Below are 24180 nucleotides of genomic sequence, written 5' to 3'. Positions count from 1 at the left end.
ATAGTGTAATATGATGTTGCAAACCCTGTCTTGGATCTATGACTGTGGCGCATGGAGGAAAAGCTTGTCTATATGAGCAAGATAGCCCAGATGAATTCTCCTGCTTCCTCTGTCCACGTGTAGCCTTGTATAGCCCACTGCCAAAACCCTTCCTTTGATCCTCAGAAGTAACTTTGTGGGGAGGGCGATTCTTTTGTATGCTCTTATATATGGATGCTATCTAAATGCACTGGCAATGGTGGACGAATGAAGCTGAGATCCTGAGAACTGTTTAGGTTAGAGGGATATAAATGTCCAACAGCAAATGACTCAGAAGGGTCCAGAATAGCATTAAAATGAAAATCTATACTCACCATACGAGTGACATTCTGAGATAAGGACCCTTATTTAGCATGATCATAAGGGAAACTGCTTTCATGCATTTTTGCACTGTTGGCTGGCCTGGTTAAGTTAATTAAGGGAGACACAATTGCTGCTGGATGTTCTCCATTACTAGGAGCTATTTAGTTCCTTTCTATAGGTGAGGAGGATATTTTTGCCCCAGGCTGAAGAGATTGGTAAAACTGGAGAACTATTGCTAATCCTTTATACCCTAGTAGTGCAACATAAGCTGGCTTCCTTGAGGCTGCTAAAAGTGGCTTGCGTAACTGTGGCGTGAGAGTCCGTTGCCATCTCCTGACCTTTCACTGGAACATAATATGAAGGTGGGCAACTTTTCAGAGCCTCAGGGTGGGGGGCAGAGGCATTTTTGCCTTCTCCCAGAATCTGGAGGGCTGCAGTCCCCTTTGGATCCCTCTGAACTCTAGAGGAAAATTGCTCAGAACCTTTAGGAAGGAGAAGGTTAAAATTGCCATGTAAATGTTTTTCACCCCCAGATCTGTTTTAGGCCAAAAAGGGGTTTTATTAAGAACAGGAAAGGCTTTTTTTTTCTTTTCAATCTACTTTGGGCCTGAAAAACTCCCAAGAACCTGAAAATAGACTTTAAACTGTGAATTATGCCACCGAAAGCCTGTGGGGAATACAGTGGTGCCTCGCAAGACGAATTTAATTCGTTCCGTGGTTAATGTTGTCTTGCGAAAAATTCATTTTGCGAAACGCGTTTTCCCATAGGAATGCATTGGAATCTAATTAATGCGTTCCTATGGGCAAAAAAAGCCACAACAAAGGCAAATTTGGTTTACAAAGGCTTTATTAAGTGCTCTTTAAAGCCATACATATTGTGCAGATGTTTTTTAAAAATTCAATCAAAAAACTTTAACTTTTTAAACATCATAGAAAAACATTTCAAAATCAGCAAACATGAGGCAGGAACAAAAAAATGGAAAACATTTGTCTTGCGAAGCACAGCCATAGGAACATTTGTCTTGCGAGTCATCAGCCCCCCCCATTGCCAAAACCATTTGTCTTGCGAGTTTTTTGTCCTGCAAGGCATTTGTCTTGCGAGGCGCCACTGTCATTTTCTCTTTTTGTTTTAGTTAGGAAACATTGGAGCATCCAGGAGAGTTGGAAAACACCTCAATATCCTTTGCACCTCACAGACTGTAATTTTGTTCACCCTTGATCTGTTGTATGAATCCGTGTGCTAAAAATATTCAGGGAACAATCTGCCGAGGGTGAGATTAGAAGATCTCAATGTATCTTCCAGCAGTGCTGTTCTGTGACTGTACATGTGCTGCACATGTAACCATGGATCAAAGCAGAACTTCCTACAGGGCATACTTTTTTTATTTTCCTATTCTGAATATATTGTATCTTATAAGAACATTTTGCCTGTCTCTCCCCCCCTCTCCCCCCTCCTCTCAATCAAAAGGTTGTGTGATCGGCCATCGGCGACGCTTGTCTTCATCAGTTGATCCTATCTACTTACGCAAGCAGTCAGGCAGTCATCAGAGAAGATTTCTGTCTTTCCATAGACAAAGAAATGCTGCTTATAGCATCGTCTGGCCGGCTATAGTTTCCCCGGCACATCCAGTTCCTAAGGTACTGTAATTTCTATTATCTGATCTTTTATCCAGTCAATAGAAAGGTTGACTGCACAAGTGATCAAGCACATTCATCCTTGACAGCTGGGAGTTTGAATCATCGTTTTGTTACCAAGGCTGGGATTTGATATCGGAACACCGGCGTGCAAAGTTTTTGGCTCCCTGCTATGCTAAAGAGATCCCTAAATCAATTTCTCAGACAGTTTAAATCCGATGCTCGTGCCACTGCTGCGACTCAAATGTGATTTTGGTGTGTGTTTGTCTCTTGTTTAAAAAAAATGAGAAGAAGAAAGTTATTGTGAAACTGGTTATATGTGAAATCAGGTAATTGGCCACACTTGAGGAGGGGAGAAATCATGGTTCTTTCACTGTACTTTTTTTAACATGGCAAGCCTGAAAACATTTCTGTCTACCTTCACCCTTGTTGGTTTGCTTACAACTAAAATGAAATGTATATTAAAATGTCAGCCAGTTGCCCTGCTATGAGCTTTATCAAGTAAACTCTCCTGTTACTGGTTAAAACTAGCTTACTGGAAGAATAAGCAGCTTAATTCACTGTTTTAGTCCAAATTTTTGAAAATATCATGGAAAGTGAATGTTTTGATTTATAAATATGGTTTGTTGTAGTAATTCTTGAGATTTATTGGAAGTATTTATTCAAACTATTTTGTAACCTTGATTCTACTTGTCTAATTGTTTGCTCATTTCTTGAGATGTGGATCCCATGATTTCCGCAGGGCTCACGTTCACTGCAGTATGCTTAGAACAGCAGCTATGACTTAATTAGAAGCTAGTTTCATTGAGTAGAAGGGGAAAAGCCTATTTATAACTCTTAAACATAATTCAATATTATTATGGTGAACTCCACAGTAAATTGTATGTACAACAGTCGTCTTCAAAACAGGAGGGGTGCTATAAAAATGTTTTTCATTAGAGGGAAAGCATTTACCAGACTTTCCAGCAACTTTGAACAAAATCATATATTTTTTAAAATATGTTTAATAGAAGAGGTGGAAGCTTAGAATCTGGCATTTGCCACTTATAAAGCACTTTTTCAGTTTCAAAACTACATTCTTGTGCCTCTTTCTAACTGTTCCTTGATTTAAACAATTCTGACTGAAATCCTATTGCACAGCTCTACCTGCCCAGCAGGAATGGTGTTACCAATCAAGGACAGATTGCTGCTAACTGAAAACTTCCTTGTTCGTTTTTCAGGTTGTGATTGGTTCACACAAAGTGCAATAAAGGCATGGGTACCCTGAGATTGCCAAAGCAAGTCTTAAATCAGCTGCGATCTGTCAGTGATATGTCAATGTGATCTGCCCAACAGAATTTTGGCCTCTGATTCCTATTTGCATGTAGGAACCGGTTATTGTTTGCTCCAGGTTATCACAGTTCCATTGCTGACAGGAGTGCATATGTAGCCCATTTTGGTGAAGATTCTGAAGTACTGAGTGTGTCTCTCATTGGTATTTTCCTCTAGTCATAGAGTGGTCAAATTGATACTGAGCTTGTGTGAATGTCAAGATAACATTATTAGTAGGAAGCATGGATGAGAGAAATGCACGCAAGTCCAGGCTTTTGATCCCAGTCTCTTAGGTGAAAGCTGCTACTAGTATCCTTGAGTCCTTTTAAGGAGAAAGGAAGGGTACAAATATTTTAAATAAATAAATAAATACCCTGAGTCCAAGCACTGATCTTGGTTTTCCAAGCCTAACATGATGTCTGGTAGTGGCTTTCATTATGGACTCTGGGAATTAAAAAAATACAGATCCTAGAGCTATAGATCTTCAAAAATCACAAGTGGAAGCAACAGTATTGGCAGTTGTATGTATGTATTTATTTAGAAAAAACGTGGCAAGATGTGACACTGAAAACTGTGCAGAGCTTGTGGTAACCCAGTTGTTCATTCGTTTGTGTTGGAATTATTTTCAGTGATGTATGCTCATTGGCTCTCCTTGTTTTAAAGAAAAAATATGTATAATAAAGGTGGTGAGTAGTCTGGTTTGCCTTCTTCTATACAGTTTATCCCTGGCTGGTGTGAAAATGTATGAACATAGCTGGAGTGTTGTTCCACAGCACAGTCTTAAGATGTGTGTCTGACTAAAGTCACTTTTTGATTTTGTTTATAAGATCAGAAGACAGGTGAGGAATAGGGAGAGCAATCTCCATGAGAGTGCAGTACACATTTTAGTTGTTATTCATGTGCCTCCCATAGGAGCAGCATCTAGGGAGTTCTGTTGTCATGTCCACGCATTACAGTGGTGCTTGGCATAGTGACAATAATCGGTGCAGCAAAAATCGCTGCAAAGCGATTTTGTTGCTATGCGATATTAAAAAGCCCATAGAAATGCATTGAAACCCCTTCAATGCGTTCCTATGGGCTTCAGACTCACCTTTAAATGAAAATCCTCCATACAGCGGCCATTTTCGCTGCCCGGTAAGCGAGGAATCCGTCCCAGAAAACAGCGGGCGGCCATTTTTTTACCTGGCGGCCATTTTGGAACGGCCGATCAGCTGTTAAAAATCGTCGCTTTGCAATGATCGGTAAGCAAAACAGGGTACCGATCATCACAAAGCGATTTTTCCCTATTTAAAACATCGCCTCTATGCGATTTCATCGTTAAACGGGGCGCCCGTTAAGCAAGGCACCACTGTATATGAAAAACCTCTGTCTTGGGTTGCACCACACCAGACTGCCAACAAGGAATCATGCATGTTAGTTCAGGATATCTCACCCCGTCCCAAACCCTTATTAACATGCTAGGGAGTACAATCCTAACTTCCCATTCTCTGACGTGCTAGTATTTTTTAATGTAAGTCAGACTTGTGTGTGTGTGTGTGTGTGTGTGTGTGTGTGTGTGTGTGTGTGTGTGTGTGCGCGTGTGCGCGTGTGTGCGTGTGTGTGCGCGCGCGCGCGCGCACATATTGCAGTAAAGCAGGGGTGGGGAACGAGGTGATCCCAATGAGTGAAGAGGTTTGCACCCACCTCTCTGCTCCCAAATCTTATGAACTAGATGTGAAAAACAGTTTAGGGAAAGAAAGTGAGGCAGTGTGTCGTGACTAGAAGTGTGGCCGGGAGGAAGCCTGTTCCTTGCCTGGCCCTGGCTGGCCTAGCCTCTGTTAAAAGAAATCTGAGGTACATGGTTGCTGTGTGTCACACACAGATGTTCTGCATTCCCTCTCCAAAATAAACAAATAAAGGAAAAATCTTCTTTTCAGTGGTAGAAGAGAGAGTGCTTGCCTCTTAGGAGAGCACCTGTTCTCACTACGTATTTAAATGTTTCCAGCCTTAGTTCAGGTGGAAATGGCTTTCCAGAAGAAGAGGGGCTGAAAATGTCCAGGCTATGGAAGAAAGGGTACAAAGCGTCCAGATGACGTCTACAAGCCTTGCCCATGTCTTCCTTTGAGTTATAGCCAAATCATGCACTCTTTCTGTAGAAACAGCAATGCGAGGAAGGGCGAGGGGGCTAAGCCCTGTGGTGTAATTTCAGCACCACGGTGCAACATAAAGACAACTGTGAGGCTGAGGGTTTTTGACTGATAGCAAATCACTGAGAGAGAAATAAACTGCAGAGATAGAGAAAAAGTAAGTCACCTACTAAATTTAGACCTACAACTTTTCACCACTCAAGCAAAATTCCCATTAAAGATGGGATTAAAGAGGTCAGGATTTCTCCCTTTTGACATGTATACATACAGAGAGCCCAGCTGATTTACCTGGCTTTTGTCCAAAATGTAGAATATATGTGTGTGTGGTAAAAACAAGGAGACAAAACAAAAATAAATGTGGTTTCTGAGGAGGGTTTGCTCTGTTTTGAGCCTCCGAGTGAAAAGCTGCTGTGATGTCTTGAATTTCAGTGCTGTAAGGTTAACAGACTGTCAGAGTTGCTAGTAACAGGCAATGTTAAGTTCAAAAGGGCAGCGGCAGAAATACTGAGGCAGCCTTGAGGGTTTGCCCTGATGGCTTAGGAAGGTCGCTACCACGACTGAAAGGGCAAGCTGCCATGAAGCAGGAGGCTCTATCTGAGAAAATGATCCCATTGTCATGCTCCGTTTTCTGATCTTTATTTTCAATCCTTTTTCTCCAAGCACATAAAGAAGCCAGACTATGTGACGACAGGCATTGTACCAGACTGGGGAGACTACATAGAAATTAAGAACGAAGATCAGATTCAAGGGCTTCGTCAGGCTTGTCAGCTGGCCCGGCACGTCCTGCTTCTAGCAGGGAAGAGTTTAAAGGTAAACAGTCACATACAGGCCTGGAAGAGATCGGGCCTTTTGCATTGGGAGTTTTACTTACAGTTTTGAGGGGGATTTTGCTTTCACATTTTATGTAAAAAAAATAATAGTGTCTGAAAAACAATTAAAAGATAGCATTGTTACATAACAGCACTGATGTTACCTGTCTGTCATGGGTTTGGAGGGAAAGTTCCATCCTATGGGGAGTGGAAGGCGGGACATCAGGAGGAGGGGCTGTACTGTATAAATATGTGATGCCTGTGTGGTGAAGGGAGATGCTGAGACAGACTGTGAGACACTGGGTTGGGACGAAGCAGCAGCTGGGGAAGAAGAAGCTGTTGTGGGAGTCTGGGTGTCTGACAGGGTACTACTGTGTGTCAGAGTACCAACCTGATAAGTTCAGGTGTCTGTGGGTTAGCCAGAACTGATGGGTTCAGGGTCTGTGCTTTAAGTTAAAGGTTCTAGGTGAACCAAACTGTATGCTGGTGTGTGTGAAAATAAGCCACGTTACTTTATTTTATTCACCTGATTGCTTATTTTTCCCTGTGTGTATTTAAAATAAACTTTATTCTTTTTGTTGTTTAAAAATCCATCCCTGGTCTGTGTGACTTATTATAGGGAATGGTTGGTGGCAGCTTAGTAACTGTGTGATAGATCCCAGTAGGTCTGGGTTTGTCACATTGATTGGTGTCCAGCGGGTGGGATACGACTGGTCCAGTTGTCCAGCGGTCCAGCAAAGCCTTGGCAGGTGTGCCCAGAGCAAGGGGGGTCTAGTCAGGGACAGTCTGAGGCGCGTAGGTAATCTTCTAGGTGTACCTCACGGGGAGGTGCGCTAGTAGAAGAACGTGCCAACTGGGGAGACTTAGATTAAGGTGCTCTGAGGCAGCCTAGTTTTGGCGGGAAAAGCTGAGGAAAAACTGCGTAGCAACAGCGAGCTAGCTTGCCAGCTGAGAGGCCCAGCAGAGGGGGGTAGGCTCTGACTCGATACTGTTGCAACTTTAGTGCTGAAGAACAGCAGCAATCTCTAGGGAGAGCTGGTTCTGAGGTAAAAGGAAAAAAGTGGTCGTTTTATTTTGAGGCTTGACTTTTTAAAGCAGCCTGTTCTGAGGGGGGGTATGCCCTTGACTCGAAGCCAAGTAGCAGACATGAGTGAGGTGAAAGACCCCCAGATTGACCAAGGTTCTGAGGATGAATTTGGCTCAGTGCAAGGTGACAGCACAGGAGAGCAGGACCCAGAACTCAGAAAAATACTCCTAGCCCAACAGCATGAACTGAGGGTGAGGGAAATGGAGGAAAGATTAGAGAGAGAAAGAAGAGAGGAAAGGGAGAAACAGAGACAATTTGAATTGGCATTGGAGAGAGAGAAAATGGCGTTTGAATTAAGAAAACTGGAACTGATGAACCAGAACAATAATAATAATAGGGATTCTGAGGGAGGCCAATTGTCTAAGGCTGACCTGAAGAAATTCCCTGTGTACCACAAGGGAGATTGTCCTGAGGTGTTCTTTTCCTTAGTGGAAAGAGCGTTTGTGGACTTCTCAGTAAGGGAAACTGAGAAGATGACCATCATGCGGTCTTTAATCAGTGGTAGCCTGGCTGAGGTTTATGCCGAGATGCCTGAGGAATTGATGAAAGATTTTGCAGAGTTTAAAAAACTGGTGTTTGCCAGACATGGGATAAATGCAGAGCAGCTGAGACAAAGATTCAGGTCCCTCACCAAGAAACCAGAACAGACTTTTACCCAAGTGGGGGCCCAATTGGTGAGGCTGCTTGAGAAATGGCTATCGCAGGAGGGAATAGAGACCTATGAGCAGCTTAAAGACTTGATAGCCCTGGAACAGTTCTATTCAGTCCTGCAGGGGGAATTGAAATTCCAGGTGAGGGGAAGGAAACCGAAATCTGTGGCAGCAGCCGCAGAGATCGCAGATTTTATCTCCCAAATAAGAAAGCCCTTGGGTGAGGGGAAATCTGTAGGTAAACCCAAAGAAACCTACAGCAAGTACTCTCAGGGACCAGGGAAAAGCCAGCAAGGGGGAGGGGCCCATGGTGAAGGGAAGCCCTCAGACATGAAACCAAGACCTCAGATTTTGGAGGGAAAACCAAAACAAGATGAGAGAGAATCAAAATATACCAGAAAATGCTATTTCTGTCAGGGAAAGGGTCATCTAATCTCAGAGTGTGAGAAATTAAAGCAGCTAAAAGGAATGGTGCCTCAGAATTCTAGTGGGACCAAGCCAAAAGCTGTGTTCTGTGTCCAGAAAGAGCAAAGCTCATTGTCACAGAGGGAGCCTGTTGCCATGACTACTCAGTCTGGAACAGCTACCTCTGCTGATCAGGCTGAGGAAAATGGTCCTCTTCTGGAGGTAAAGCGCTGCTTGCTGATAAAAACAGATTCTCAGTTGTTTGAGACAGCAGGGGTGGACGTAGGAATACTTGACCGTCAGTATAGGGGGCTGCGGGACACTTGTTCCCAAGTAACCCTATGCCATCCAGATATCATCCCTAGGGAGTTTATAATCCCAAATGAGAGCATGAAGGTGGCAGGGATTGAGGGGCAGATAATCTCTCTGCCAGTAGCAGAGGTACCTGTCAACTTTCAAGGCTGGAGGGGAGATTGGCGGATAGCGATTTCATCGACTCTGCCAGCAGCCGTGCTCGTGGGAAATGACCTGGCTGAACATGTGAAACGGGTGCTAGTGATTACACGCTCACAAGCCACCACGGGGACAGTTCAGGGGGGTAATGATGAGCCAGAGACGGAAGCAGAGGGGAGTTCAGAAGCTGTGGTGGAAACCTTAACCACAGACAGCAGATTTGGACAGGAGCAAAAGGCAGACGCCACTCTCCAAAAGTGTTTTGAACAGGTGACTGACGCCCAGCTAACACCTGAAACCCCAGTGAGATTTCTGGAGAAAAAGGGGATTTTATATAGAGAAACCCTGAGGAATATCTCAAAAGGGGGAGATGGGATCAGAAGTCAGCTGGTGGTACCTGAAAAGTATCGCCCCATGATCTTACAAAGGGGTCACTCTGACATGTTTGCTGCACACTTAGGAGTGAACAAAACACAGCAGAGAAGGGTGAAAGGGCCCCTTGATTTGATCAAGCAAGATTGGGAGCAGATCACCCAGGATGACCCACAAGACGTTGTGACTTACATAGACACCTTGATGAATGACCTAAGGAGAAATCTAGAGCTGGCAGCAGAAAACCTGCAAGCTCAGAAGGTCAGACAGAAAACATGGTATGACCACAAAGCTAGAGAGAGGCACTTTGACCCAGGGGAGGAAGTGCTTTGGCTTAGGCCCTGCAGAGAGAATAAACTGCAGCTCAAATGGGCAGGACCATATAGGGTCATTTCCAAGATGTCAGACCTGAACTACCTAATAGAGCAGGAGGAGAACCAAGCAAGGAGGGTGGTTCATGTGAATGCCCTAAAACCCTACTACAGAGGGGAACAGAGGGTTTTATTCGCGATAAAAGCAGCTGAGAGTGAGGAAGCTGAATTACCCTTCTGGGAGGGTAGAGGGGAAGTAAAATACAACCCAGAGGAGGTCAAGATCAGTCCTGCACTCACCCAAGACCAGCAGCAAGAACTAAAAACGCTGCTTAATAAATATCAACAGGTGTTTTCCAACAAGCCGGGGATAGTGAAGGGAGTGATGCATCGGATCCACACAGGGGATGCACCCCCGCAGGCAGTATCCCCATACCGAGTAACGGGACCCTATAGGGACAAGGTGCGGAAGGAGCTGGACGAAATGCTGAGGGAGAACATAATCGTCCCCTCTTCTAGTCCTTGGTCCTCTCCGATAGTCCTTGTGGACAAGCCTGATGGGAGCATTAGGTTTTGTGTTGATTACAGGAAATTAAACCGTGTAACCACTCCTGATGCCTACCCAATGCCCAGGCTAGACAACCTGATTGAAACCATAGGGGGTTGTCGGTTCATCTCATCATTGGACCTGGTAAAGGGATATTGGCAATTAAGAATTGATCCCAGGGATCAAGAAAAGACTGCCTTTTGCAGCCCTTTTGGTCTCTATGAATTTCGAGTCCTGAGCTTTGGTCTCAGAAATGCACCAGCCACATTCCAAAGGCTGATGGACCAGACCTTGGCAGGGCTCAGTGACTTTACAGTGGCCTACATTGATGACATAGGGATCTTCAGTAATACCTGGGAAGATCACCTGATACACCTGGAGTTAGTGCTGCAGAGGTTAAGTGCAGCAGGGCTAACAGTAAAGGCCAGCAAGTGTCAGCTGGGTAGCCCAGAAATAAAATACTTAGGTCACATGGTAGGGGGAGGAATGATAAAACCCCTGGAGGCCAAAATAGAAGCTGTTCGAGATTGGCCTAGACCCACCACCAAGAGAAAAGTCAAATCATTTCTTGGGTTGGTGGGCTACTACAGAAAGTTCATCCCGAGGTTTAGCGAGATTGCGGCTCCGCTGACCGATCTGACGAGGAAGAAGGCTGATGACCGCATCCCGTGGACCAGCGACTGTGAGGCGGCGTTCCAGAGGTTGAAGGAGGCGTTAATCAACTATCCTGTCCTGCGTGCTCCAGACTTCGACCGGGAGTTCATCATCTACACCGATGCGTCTAACAGCGGGGTAGGAGCAGTTCTGTGCCAGGAGGATGAGAATGGTGACCAACATCCGGTGTCCTACCTGAGTAGGAAACTTCAAAAAGGTGAGAGACATTTGGCAACCGTGGAGAAAGAGTGTTTGGCCATAGTCTACGCGATCCAGAAGGCCAAGCCTTACATCTGGGGAAGACATTTTATTCTGTGTACTGACCATTCACCATTGCAATGGTTAAAGACAATGAAAACCCACAATAGCAAACTTATGAGGTGGGCTTTGAACTTACAGGACTATGACTTTGAAGTGAAGGTGGTCAGAGGGTCAGTGAACTGTGTTGCTGACGCCTTATCAAGAAGACCTGAAGACTGAAGACGGCGAAAGAACATGGACTATATGTATATAATGAAAACAAAAAGTTAAAATGTACCTGGTTTTGAATTTGGTTGGTATTAATAAAGGTAAATTGATGTACTGTATATGGTAAAATGTTTAAATGCATATTTGCTATGGTTAACTTGGAGTGTAAGTATATGTAAGTATTATATGGTATGTATTACTGTTGTTGTGTATTTTATACAGGTTGTTTTTTGGTGAAAAGCACTTTTAGCTTTCCCCCTACAAAACAACTTTTAAAGAGGGGAGGTGTTACATAACAGCACTGATGTTACCTGTCTGTCATGGGTTTGGAGGGAAAGTTCCATCCTATGGGGAGTGGAAGGCGGGACATCAGGAGGAGGGGCTGTACTGTATAAATATGTGATGCCTGTGTGGTGAAGGGAGATGCTGAGACAGACTGTGAGACACTGGGTTGGGACGAAGCAGCAGCTGGGGAAGAAGAAGCTGTTGTGGGAGTCTGGGTGTCTGACAGGGTACTACTGTGTGTCAGAGTACCAACCTGATAAGTTCAGGTGTCTGTGGGTTAGCCAGAACTGATGGGTTCAGGGTCTGTGCTTTAAGTTAAAGGTTCTAGGTGAACCAAACTGTATGCTGGTGTGTGTGAAAATAAGCCACGTTACTTTATTTTATTCACCTGATTGCTTATTTTTCCCTGTGTGTATTTAAAATAAACTTTATTCTTTTTGTTGTTTAAAAATCCATCCCTGGTCTGTGTGACTTATTATAGGGAATGGTTGGTGGCAGCTTAGTAACTGTGTGATAGATCCCAGTAGGTCTGGGTTTGTCACAAGCATCTTATCTTTACATGCATCTGTCAACAAAACCATGAGTAGTGCTATTTCTGCCCCTCTCTTCACTCTAAATCTCCACCAAAAAAAACCCTAAATTCAGGTTTCAAAATAAAGCAAGCCATTGTATGTGAGCCTGTCAGTTTGTTCTGTTTTATTCCAATTGTCTCTGGAAAACATTTGACATCTTTGGCAGGCATTTACGTTGGAGAACACCAGAATCGTGGATGAAGGCTTTTGTGCACAAGGAGAGCATAGATACCCTAGTCTCTTGAAAGCCAGAAGAATTGGTGACTAGGACTGTAGTCTCATAAACCAAAATGGGGGAGAAAAGTAGGGGGGGGGTTAAGCCGTTTGGATTCCAGGTTTCATATCAGTTCAAGTTTGTGTGTAGCTAGCTCATTATGTGCTTTTAAAAAAGTACTTGTAGCTGTAAACATACCCTAATGAAGTTCAATCAGCATTTGCCATCATTTGGGTCTACATTCCAGCATGCCATGTTGTGTATGTTTATTCTAAAACGCATGAGAAGCTGTTGTGTAGTTAGAAAGCAAATCTCTTTGTTCACACTTGCTAATTTTTGGCTGTGCATTTATGTAAATTAGAATCGGCTTTTCCTAGCAGTTGTACTACTTGCCTTCCCTTTCTCCTGAAGTAAGCTCATTAATGGCTTAAAACCCATTTGGAAAGCTTGCCATGCATAATTGTTCTTCTGTAGTGTCTCCTCAGAGTGTGGGATTGATTATCACAATTTAATAAAGGAAAAGTATTATGAAGAACATTTTGTCAGATTTTGGATAAGAGAGAGGGTTTTTAAAAGTCTGCCCTAAAAATAGTGGTGAGAATTTTTGGTTAAATGGGGACCTGCTATGTATGGCTGAAGGATGGTGGTTGTAGAAGATACTGACACTTTGTAGAGGATAGTTGTAGAAGATTATGCATAGTTTTACGTAATATTGCCCTACTCAGGTTTCCTTGTAACTCATTCGGTCCCCAAGAAACAACACACCCGTTTAGTCTCAATTCTGTCCTTTTGCACATTTTCATTCCCATAGTTAGTGTCTGAAGATCTGCATGAGATGTTCCATGTGTGTCCCAGGATCTTATTGTTCCTCTCATTGTAGCCCCCTCTCCTCTTGGAAAAACAGTGTCTGAGGATCAGAAAACTCCCAGCAAAATGTTGCAGCAAAGGCTGAAAGGAAACTGGTGACCTTCTCCATGCATGAGTAGGTGGACCTTCCATTTTGCATGGAACACTTTGATTTCAGGTCAACAGCACAGAATATACTTCTGAAACAAAAACACATATTGCATTTGCAAACCAGCTCTGGTCAACATTTTTATGTCTGATTTAGTCCATTAAAAAAAGTACTATTCAATTTTCTCCCGTTGGTCATCTTTATTAACTTATAATAGTAAATATTTGTATAACTACTTCAGCTACGTCTGTGTAATGCTGGCACTCCTTTTGATGTAGATTCTCTTTTTAGAAGTCAGACTAATAGTTTCTATATTACATTGAATGAGAACAGTGATAGTTATTATTCCAAATGCTTTTAACTAAATTTAGTCATTCTAAGACACTAATCAATCTAGGCTGCAATCTGGAACACACACGTTACCTGAGAGTAAATCCCCTTGGGCTCAGTAGGACTTGCTTCTGAATGGATGGGCATAGGATTGATCACAGCCATATAGAGGCTGCACGCCTATTGGGAGTAAGATCCACTGAACCCTTGGTTGCTTGTTTGTGAATAAACATGTATGGGATTGTACTGCAAGTCACAATGTAAGCTGAGGACACTCTTTTGACATTAAAAATGGAAAAAGCTGCTGCATAACTAAAAAGTACTTAAGGGACCAAAAGGCCGTTTAATTTGTTGGCTAAGATTATAATTCACACGTTTAAATATGGGAACACATAAAAGACAGTGCCATTGCTGAGTCTGATCAATTGGTTTTAAAGTCTCCACAGGGCAAATAATAGTAGCCAAGGCTACATGGTTGGCTGTGTTTGGGCAGACTCTGGGAAGCTGTCCACGGCACAGGAGATGTTGCCAGCAGGTTCAGAGAAAGTCCACTGACATCTCAGATGCATGAAGAGAGAAGGGGTGGGGAGCAGATTTGAAGAGATGAGGAATGGAGAGCAGAGAACAAGGGAAAGACGATGAAGAAGCAAGAGCATGCAGAGATGTAAATGCAAGCTCAGGAAGTTTTTGAGTGAAGATGAAAGGGAAATGGGAGCCAGGGTAGAGAACAAAAAGAGGAGTCCTATGGTTGAAATGACAAGCAGTTGAGTCTATGGAGCCGCTAGCGGAAGGGTGGAAACAAAAGGCGAAAGATATGTCACATGGAAGCCCATGGAGAAGAATATTGCAATAATAGAGATGAGACTGAGTGAAAGAATGGAACAAGGATTTAGTTAAGTCAACAAGGCCCAATTTTACTAATAATTTAAAGATGAAAACATCACATTTGAATAGTAGTCTGAACTGGCAGAAAAGAAAATAAGTGGAGAATTGAAGATTCCACACAGGTTATGGTTAAGTTACAAAATAACATTGACTAAGGGTGAAGGAAAAGTAGGAGGAAAGCAGAGGTGGGTGTGGGTAGCTGAGGGAGAACTGTTTCAGAAAGTATGAACTTCAGATGCTGTGATAAATATCCGTGAATAACTAGTAGAGCACATAATGTGAGTCATAGAGCAGAAAAACAGAGGCAGAGGGAGCTAATGTAAACATTATAACCAAAGTGAAAGGGAAGAAATTAAGAGGAGCCAAAGAGAGAGAAAACTATGAGGTGGGGCCACTGAGACTGGGGGGGGGAGATGGGGGAGGCGTGAAGCAATTGAAAATAGAAGAGGTTGTGGAAAAGAAAGGGACACAAGCAAGAGTTTGAGGTCAAACTTTGGGGAGGAAATGCCTGAAGGGCCGGGGGGGGGGGAGGGAAGATACTGAGAATGAATGGAGAAAACCAAACTTTTTTCCAGAAAAGCAACATTTCAAGAAAATGAAGGGGGAAAGTAAAGTAGAAATAAGAAAGTTGTGTTCTGACTAAAAGAGAAGCAAAAAGAGGCAAAAAGGAATTTGCCATTAAACGAAAGGGAAGATACAAACAAAGCAAAAAAAAAAAAAGTTTAAAAAAGGATTCCATAGATAGAAGAATGGATAAAATGATTATTGTGGAGATAAACTTGTAAATGATATAGAAGGGAGGGTGAGTAAGCCAGCTATGTCACCAGCTTCTGTTATAATTCTCAGGCCTGGCAGCATGATACTCACAAGATCGATCGGTTGGTTGGTCTGTCTGTCTGTCTAATATCATCTCTGAGAACTGGGAGTGTTGTGTGGGGCAGATGGGAGTTATCAGTAGGCCAGTTCATGGCCTTCGTTCCCTTCCCCTAGCTGTTCCTCTTCCCCCACTTTCCAACTTGTACTCAGATTTTGTAGCTCCTGAAGACCATTGTACATGGCTGCCAGATGTACAAACTTTGACAAGAAAGCAACAGTTCGCGCCTTTAGTATTAGATTTAGCTATACACTAAGTAGAAGACAGGAGGGCCTGGCTCTGGTCCATGGGGTCACAATGAGTTGGGCATGACTTAACGACTAAACAACAACAACATACACTATGTAAGAGGCAGTTGAAGATTTCAGACCTAAAAATGGCCAATACACATTTTCTTAAAATGCCATTATGAGGCCTCTTAAACGTGACAGAGCCACAGTTAGTTATAATCTGCAGACCTTCCAGTTGTAGCATGTAGTTTGGCCCCTAATTGCCTTATGGCCTGAGCAGCTTTGTTCAGACTTGAACGTTTCATTTATTCCACATGTGAGCTGCGTCAGAATTTTATTTTGCTCTTTGTGTCGTGGCAATCTGTGACTGAGAAATTCTCTCTCTCTTAGTATGACCAGTGAGTTGGTGCTGAAAGCCGCAGTTGAACCCAGTGTTCTCAGGCCAAAATCTGAAAACATTCTGTTCGTACTGGATCTATACCAATGTTTTGGTTAGAAATGCAACCTGGTGAACAGTTGATTAAAAGCGAAGCTGCTGTTTTCCCCCTCACCTGTTAGCAGCCCTGCACACCGGTGATAAACGAAGTCTTATCTGTCTTGTTTATTTATAGTGTGTCTCTATGTTTGAAAGGCATCAGGCTCACTGACCATCGTTCACTGTGGTAGAATTCTTAACAAGGTAAAGGAAGGAAGGGCAGTAGGCTAGTTAAATTTCTTGAACCCTGTGTGAGATCCTTCAGTGCACCTGAGTTGTCCTGCAGATATCCTCGTTACCCCCCTACACACATACACACCTCAACTAGAATGCCTGTTCCAGCTGAAACTAAGAATTCAGCATACTTTTAAAAATCTATTGCTACGTTGCAGGGCATTCTAGGGAAAGTTACGTAAACCCATCATAGTGCCTCTGGTAAAGTGTCATATTCATAGGCTTATATCTCATTCAAATCACAACCAATTTCGCCAGGAACACTCAAAGGCACTTCTCGACAATGAGGGAGGTTTTGCTACAAAATTTCAACTTTCAACCCTCGCCATTTCACAGCTTGGTTCTGTTCTGGGGGAAAAGGAGTTGTAATGATAATATTTGAAGTGTATATTTTCCCCCACTTTACTTATATTCAAAAATGGTCCAGACCTTTTCTTGCAAAAATCTTGCTAGAAATAATCAGCTCTCGTAGAAAATAGAATCTAGAAAATCTGAGTTGGAGGGAAAAATGGAAGTTTCTGGGAATGATAGGTGTCTGAAATAAAAGTGTTGGATTGAAAAAGCTAAAGTAGGCTTAACGGCACTGTATTTATTCATGACGGCATGTGTTGCTGTACAAGCTGTTCCCAGGCATTAACTGAAACGTGGAAGTGGGCTGGCAAATCTAAATGTGGTGAGAGGATACGTGGAGGGAAGTAACATTGACAGGGGAGAGAAGTTGGGATGAGGAGATTCTTTTGTCTCCTTAGGAGAATGCAAATGCCATACACTTTTCCTAAGAAATGGGGACCCCTTTGTTTGTTATTTGTGTAGTACTGTCTGTGTAAGTGGTGTTTTATGGTGTGATATAAAGGCAGAACGCTGACCTAGGTAATCTACCCAGACTGCCTGCACGGAAGTAGATGGAGAAAGCAAAGGGTACATTTGTGATCAGAACAAAATGTCTGACCATTTGGAGCACCAGTTGCAGAAGGTGGTATGGCTAGGTGCTCGCCAGGGCCACATGATCAGCAGAGGATGACTAGCCATGAGGGCGCTGTCCCTCTTCACAGTGCTCCCAAGATGCAAAGAGGCAATGGTGGGAGAATTTCCTCTTTGCACATCCTTTCTCCATCAGGTTAACAGCTGGTTTTATGTGTCCAGCAGTATGTAGTGGAAGGAGGGGGGTCACTGAAAGACTATTAGGAGGGGGAGTCTGACTTTTCCATGATCTTCCCAGTCAGTGAAAAAGTAAAAGATGTTAGCCTGCTCCCTGCTGTAGTAGCTTTCTCTCTGCAGGGTATAGTTGGTTGAGAGAAGCCTTCATAAATGTGGTGTAGTCCGTTTTGGTATCTCAGGGCTCTTGTCACCACATTCATGCATGTGTGTGTGTGTGTGTGTGTGTGTGTGTGTGTGCATGCCCAGGGGTGCTCATTGCTTGTTAGTTTGAGTTGGGTGTGTTTTTCTAGAAGTGTGCCATTTGCTTTCCTTTATGGCTGATTCATACTGGACCATTCTGTGCAAGTGAGGATAATCTTGGACTGACAAAAGTTGTTTTGTATTTCCAGGCTCGTTGTTGTTGTTGTTGTTGTTGTTGTTGTTGTTGTTGTTGTTGTTGTTGTTTAAATAACAGTCCTTCTTCATATTCAGTATGTAGGATCCACTAGGCACTTAGTTCAGTGCAGATTTTCGTCTTTTAGGTTGGCATGACTACAGAAGAAATAGATTGCATGGTTCATCATGAAATCATCAGGCAAAATGCGTATCCATCACCTCTGGGCTATGGAAGTTTTCCGAAATCTGTTTGCACCTCGGTAAACAACGTGATGTGTCATGGGATTCCGGACAGGTACTTTTCCCACACTCATGCGGATGTTAAAAAATTAAAATATTGTGCTAAATTCCCCCCCCCTTTTTTTCTGCTAAAAGAATGGTGTGTTAAATCTCTCCAGCCCTTGTTTCATACCTCTCTTTATTTTAGTGGGTTGCATGGAAGCTTCTGCAGTAATTAATAAAGATTACACAGCAATCGTGCTTAGCAGATTGCACCATACGTAATTTTATCAGAAGCTCCAAGAAAGCATTTCATACACCTGGCTGCCATGCTGAAAGAAAGCAATGCTGGCACATGAGGAAAGTGTGTAGTAATAAAAACAATGATGAACACATTACATCCTTTTCCCCATGTGCTATAGTGCACGGGCTAGGATGTTTCATCCAAGGGAGAAAAGTCCACAGAAAAATGATCCTAATTCTTGGCGATACATAAAGGTGGTATGTGTTTGTTTTTAATTATGCACTAATGTGTTTTTAATTATTAATGAATGTTTCTTGATCATAAAGGCAAAGATGCTAACTGTCAGTCTCTTAATTATGACAGGATCACTGTGGTTATAAGGCTTATTCCTTTTGTATTGTGGGCTCTTTGTCTCATTTAAATTAATTGTTTGGGGTTCACTTGAACTGGTTGGAGCTTGAAGATTAGATGTGTTTATTCCATTTGCCTCCTCCCTGCTCTGCTCGAACAATGATATTTGCTCCTTTTACTCTTGTTTAGGTGTGCACATATATATATATAATTAGGTGTGTGTTTTTACTTTTCTTTATTGAAAACTGCCTATCACCATTATGTGTTGTGCTTTTCTCCCCCCCTCCCCCTTTGATTATATTTAAGCCGCCCTCTCCAGGATGGGGATATTATCAACATTGATGTCACAGTGAGTAATTTGTATTATTATTATATGTATGTATACATTGTGCAAAAATAGGCTTTGAGCAACTTTTAAAATTAAGTAGCCGCAGGAAGAACAGGAGACGGTCAATGTAGTATTCACAGATGAATGTGCCAGTTTTACTTCTAAGCGAAGACACCAGCAGCTGGTTTCCTCTTATTTCTTTTTTATTATTATTTTCCCCCCACTCTGTGTTTATTCCAAGTAGACCCAGGCCTGACTTGAATTTAGGGCTGGAATCAGATGCACTGAGATCAATGTTGGCCTAAGTGAAATGTCAACCCAATCCTGCTATGTGTCATGTTTTTGAGAAGGTGTAATTGTTATTGATCCACTGTGTAGTTAATGCAGAGCACCACAGTACTGGGCAGCAGCTGAAGACAGATATGTATGAGATGAGCTAACATGAAGAAAGCCAGCATTTTTCCCTCACTCTGCCAAGATTGATCTTCCTCTTCCTGCTGATTTTGAGTGGGGCCTGTCATTATCTTACTCTGTCATTAGAGGCTACATTGGCCTGTGTATGTCAGTCTATTTGGACAGCAAGTCTTTTGCTAGCAGCGTTCCCTACATTTATTAAAATCCCCGAAGGTAGTATTGTGTTCCATTTGTGGCATAAGAGCCCTGAACCCTTTGCTCACAAAGGCACAACTTGATCCGCAGCCCAGTTAATCCAAAATGCTGGGATTTACCATGGGGTTTAAAGCCCAAACCTGCAGCTTAACTGATTTGTGGGTCCTACTATATGCCTAAAATATAACCATTGACAGAAACCATGGCTACAAACATTGAGAGATTGTTTTCATAATATAAATCTTCAATTAGAAAATTCATCACATAGCAGCCAGGAAAATTGAACGCATAAATGGGGATATGGTCCATTATTAGAAGAGGGATTTACGGTATATATTCTGTCACTGTTTTGTAACTAGTGTTTCTTTGGGTGCATCTGAAGAAGTAGGCTGTAGGCCATGGAAGCTTATCTCAGATAAAACTTGTAGGTCTTTAAGGTTCCACAAAACTTACTGTTGTTTCAGCACTAAACCCCCCCCCTCATATTCAGAGGTATTTAATCTTAGCTATCCAGCCTTAGTTATGCATATATAAATAAGTTATGCATATATATATAAATACATACACAGTATCTGAAGTTTTTAAGTTGCTTTACAATACTGATATTGTTAATCCTAATCATTAATGTTGAATTTGGAAACCTCATGTAAATGAATTACCAGTCTTTGAATGGTACACTCTTTTTTATGCTAATTGTGATTTCGCTGTTATTCTATCATGTTACGCCATAATAAATCAGTATTTTCACATCAGTCTTAATTGGCTGGTGGTCTCTTACTTATATATATATATAAAAGAAGAGGGCCTGGCGTGCTCTGGTCCATGGGGTCACGAAGATTTGGACACAACTTAATAACTAAACAACAGCAACAAATATAAAAATCATATATATTCCATAGTAATATACATTCCCTATTAATATTCCATATTTAATCAGTACTGTATAGGAAAAAAGTAATGAAAACACTTATCACTTTAGCCTCTGAGGTTCAGCAGCTTTAATTTAGTTTGCAAAGCAATTCAAATACTTGGATATCATAATACAGTAAGTATAAATATCAATTTATAGCACTTTATTGTTTTAAGAAAAATGTTACATAACTCTGGACTGGGTTGGGCAACATGTAGGCTACTTGAAACTGGCCCCCTACCCAATCATTTTTGGTCTCTCAAGCCCCCCTGGAGGGTCCATTCCATTCCCTGCCACTGAATTTACTGTGAGGATGGGAAAAAACAATCTCCCCTAATTTTCACTTGTTACAAAGCACTGGCTGAATCCAGTTGTTTGCCTTAGCATAGGATATACTCATAACTGATGGCACTTGTTCAATCAACATATGTGTAAGTCTTGTTGATTCAGTGGGTCTCCTCTATTTGAGATCAACAATTAGATTTAGCTGACTTTTTAGTGGAAATACATTTAGTGCTAAATATATTAGCATTTTGGGGAGACTTCCAGGAGGATTATTAGCCTCTGAAAGAAAGCTTGAATGTGGCTTTGTCATGAAAATGAGGGTGAAACCCTGATTTTTGCCACCACAGCAGATTTGTCAGTGGGAATGGGGCACGGGCCTGGATGTGGTTCGCAGCAGGTTCCTGGGGGAAGTAAATTGGCTGCAGACCACTTCTGCTCTAAGCCAACAGTTTTGTTATTGTTCGTTTAGCAACGGCTTGTGCTATTCAGAATTACATGTAAAACACTAATCTTCAAGAGCTCCTTATGGGCAAACTGAAAATTAAAAGCAAAGTGTTTTTCCGTACAAAAATTTGCCGTTGGTAATCACTACAGATGTTTTTGCATAGCATATCCCTAAAATTGGCTATGTATCCTCAATTATCTTTCATGGAAGAGTGTCAGTATTATTCTGGTGTAATCAAAAGCATAACATGGCTAATTCTGGGTCTCAGAAAGCCTTTGGATCCACGCTCCCTGGTGGTTGAGTTTGTGTTAAGGTTGTTGATGGCTACTAGTCACCATGATCATGTGCGGACTCCAGCATCAGAGGTAGTGTTTCTCTGAATACCAGTTGCTAGATAACAGTAATTGGAGAGGACTACTGACTCCAGGCCCAGCTTGTGAATTTCCAGTAGGCCTCAGGTTTAGGATTCCAGACTAAATAGGTCTTTTGTCTTATTGAGCCTGGCTATTCATTTATTTTTATTTTATTTTATTTTATTTATTAGATTTTTATCCTGCCCATCTAGACCAAGGGTCTACTCTGGGTGGTTTACAAATTTTTAAAAAATATTCATATATTCTTAAAGGACAGCAATAAAGGAATTTTAAAAAATCATCAAATATAAGGATGTGTCACTAGAGACTAAGACCAAGATCACCATGCATAGGCTGTGAAAGCTGGACAGTTAAAAAAGCTGAAAAGAAAAAAAATGATTCGTTTGAAATGTAGTGCTTGAGGAGAGCTTTGTGGATACCCTGGACTGCTATAAGGATTTACAAGTGGGTCCTAGATCAAATCGAGCCTGAACAATCTCTGGAGGCAAAAAATGATGAAACTGTTGTCTTGCCTTGGGCTCATTATGAAGAAGGCAGGATTCTCTGGAAAAGCCAATAATGCTGAGGAAGGTTGAAGGCAGCAGGGGGGAAAAAAAGGAAGACTAAGTACAAGACTTGGGTTTGCAAAAGCAGAGCTTGATAGTTTGAGAACAGGACATTTTGGAAATTGCTTATTCATAGAGGTGATTTGATGGCACATAACAACAGCAAATTTCTTATATTGTTTTGTGCCAAGCAAGATAACTCTGTTGAAACAGAGAACGATTTTGTAAGTAGTTTATGGTATGATGTGGTGGTGTGTTGTTCAATGGGGACAGACAGGAGTCTGCACATGATAAAATGGCTACAAGGATTGGTGTTCCCCATGCATTTTGGCAGAATTCTTAACAACAACAACAACAACAACAACAACAACAACAACAACAACAACAACAACAACAACAACAACAACAACAACAACAACAACAATAATAATAATAATAATAATAATAATAATAATAATAATAATAATAATAGTGTACTGTCAAGTTGATTCTGAATCACAGCGACCCTTTCCAGGATATTCTAACTAGAGAATACTAAGAAGTGGTTTCCCATTCTCTTCTTCTGGGGGTGCCCTGGGACTGTGCAATTTGCCCCCAAGGCTTCACAGGCTGGCTCTTCTCCCAGGAGCTACGGTGGAAAATTGGAACTCCCAGTCTCAGGCTCCACAGCCAGCAAACCGTAGAGCTATGCAGCCCACTGACAGAACTCTTAGGAGGGAATCATTTATACTGTTCCTTCATGAGGACTCCTCCAACAAAAAGCTGCTTAGTGTACTGACATGGTTTAATCTGAAGGAAGATTAATAGATTCACTTGGTTTCCCACAGGAGCATGTTAGGAACATCATTCCATGCAGCTGCTTCCTTTTTGCCGTATGCTGCAGCTGTGCTTGACCTCCTCTCCCCAAATGTATTTGAAAATACAGGCATCGCACTTGGCACACCTCAGAACCCTTTTTGGGTCCTTGCCATTGTCTGCAGTCCACAGGACTACATTTGGTATCGCCTGTCAGCTTGTATGTATCCTGTGGGATTTTTTACCTACCCCTTCTGTTCCCCTTGGAATAACAGAGATGTATTTCCAAGGTAATTTCGAAAATGAGTGGATTTGTTTATTTATTTTGTTTTATATTAGACTTTTCCATCAAGTTAAATCAAAGCCAGTTTATAGCCACTGTACAGTATAAGTAATATTAGGGTACAGTTCCAAACTTTGCTACAGAGACATTAAGAGGCCCAGTCTCATAAGAAGAACTGATTATCTCTCCCAGATATGTGACATCAAGTTCTGGACAATTTTTCTGCACCATCCATGAAGGGGATGTGCTTTGAGCCTGATGAAGGGGATTTCATCCATGAAAGCTTGCTATTTGTTTTAAATTTTTATTGGCTCAATAAAAAGTATGTATCACCTATTCTTGCATTTCTATAATCTTTGGGACCACGCCAGCTCTTTCCTTTTTCATTCAAGGATAGAAACATTACAAAGAAGCTACCTGGCCTTTACTGCATCTCAAAGTCAGTCAGTCAGTCAGTCAGTCAGTCTCTCTCTCTCACACACACACACACACACACACAACACACAACACACACTCTGAAAATGGATCTAGTGAATTCTGGCAGCTACACACAGATCCATAAGATTGGGTGATAGGTTTCATAAGCTGCACTCCTGCTTACCTCTTTGTACATAAAGCCTATTCAGCTGAGTGACACTTTTGTATTTAATCAGAGCTGGTTGGGGTCAAACCATACGTTACATGAAACAGAGAGCCTGCAGGTCTTTTTGCATCTTATTTGTCTCACAAGTAGGCATGGAGGGCTGACATGGATGGGGACCACAACATAGAGAGAGAAGAGGTGTAGTCCACTTCTCAGTCATTCCCCCTTTCCCCTTGTGTCTGTTAGCAGTCATTTAAAAAAACCCTGCTACTACATGGGAGTTGGGGAGGGCAGACGTCTATCCTTAAATTGCCCTCTCTTCCTGTTATGGGTAACAACAGTGTTAAAAAAATTAATTGCTAAATGTGGTGCTTGTTGCACCTGAGCAGGGTAAGATTAAATTGCCCACATGCTACTTTCACAGGCTGAATTACCCCACTCTCTACTTAGGT

General features: G+C 42.1%; 1 protein-coding gene across 2 annotated transcripts in view; it reads left to right on the top strand.

The window, feature by feature from the left end:
* METAP1D (methionyl aminopeptidase type 1D, mitochondrial) overlaps positions 1 to 24180 on the top strand; it is a 96379-nt gene that overhangs the window by 43661 nt on the left and 28538 nt on the right. The window contains exons 2-5 of one of the 2 annotated variants that reach the window (XM_072980030.2): positions 1811 to 1980; positions 6075 to 6224; positions 17904 to 18052; positions 18878 to 18920. In XM_072980030.2, coding sequence (XP_072836131.2) covers positions 1811 to 1980; positions 6075 to 6224; positions 17904 to 18052; positions 18878 to 18920 — 512 coding nt within the window. Of the gene's footprint in view, positions 1 to 1810; positions 1981 to 6074; positions 6225 to 13122; positions 13224 to 17903; positions 18053 to 18877; positions 18921 to 24180 lie in introns of those variants that run through there. The other variant, XM_072980046.2, reaches the window with a different exon arrangement.

The sequence above is a fragment of the Pogona vitticeps genome, chromosome 1 (genome assembly GCF_051106095.1).
Source record: "Pogona vitticeps strain Pit_001003342236 chromosome 1, PviZW2.1, whole genome shotgun sequence".
Lineage (NCBI taxonomy): Eukaryota > Metazoa > Chordata > Lepidosauria > Squamata > Agamidae > Pogona > Pogona vitticeps.
The sequence above is the reverse complement of the archived record's forward strand: the minus strand, read 5'-3'. Positions and strand labels throughout refer to the sequence as shown.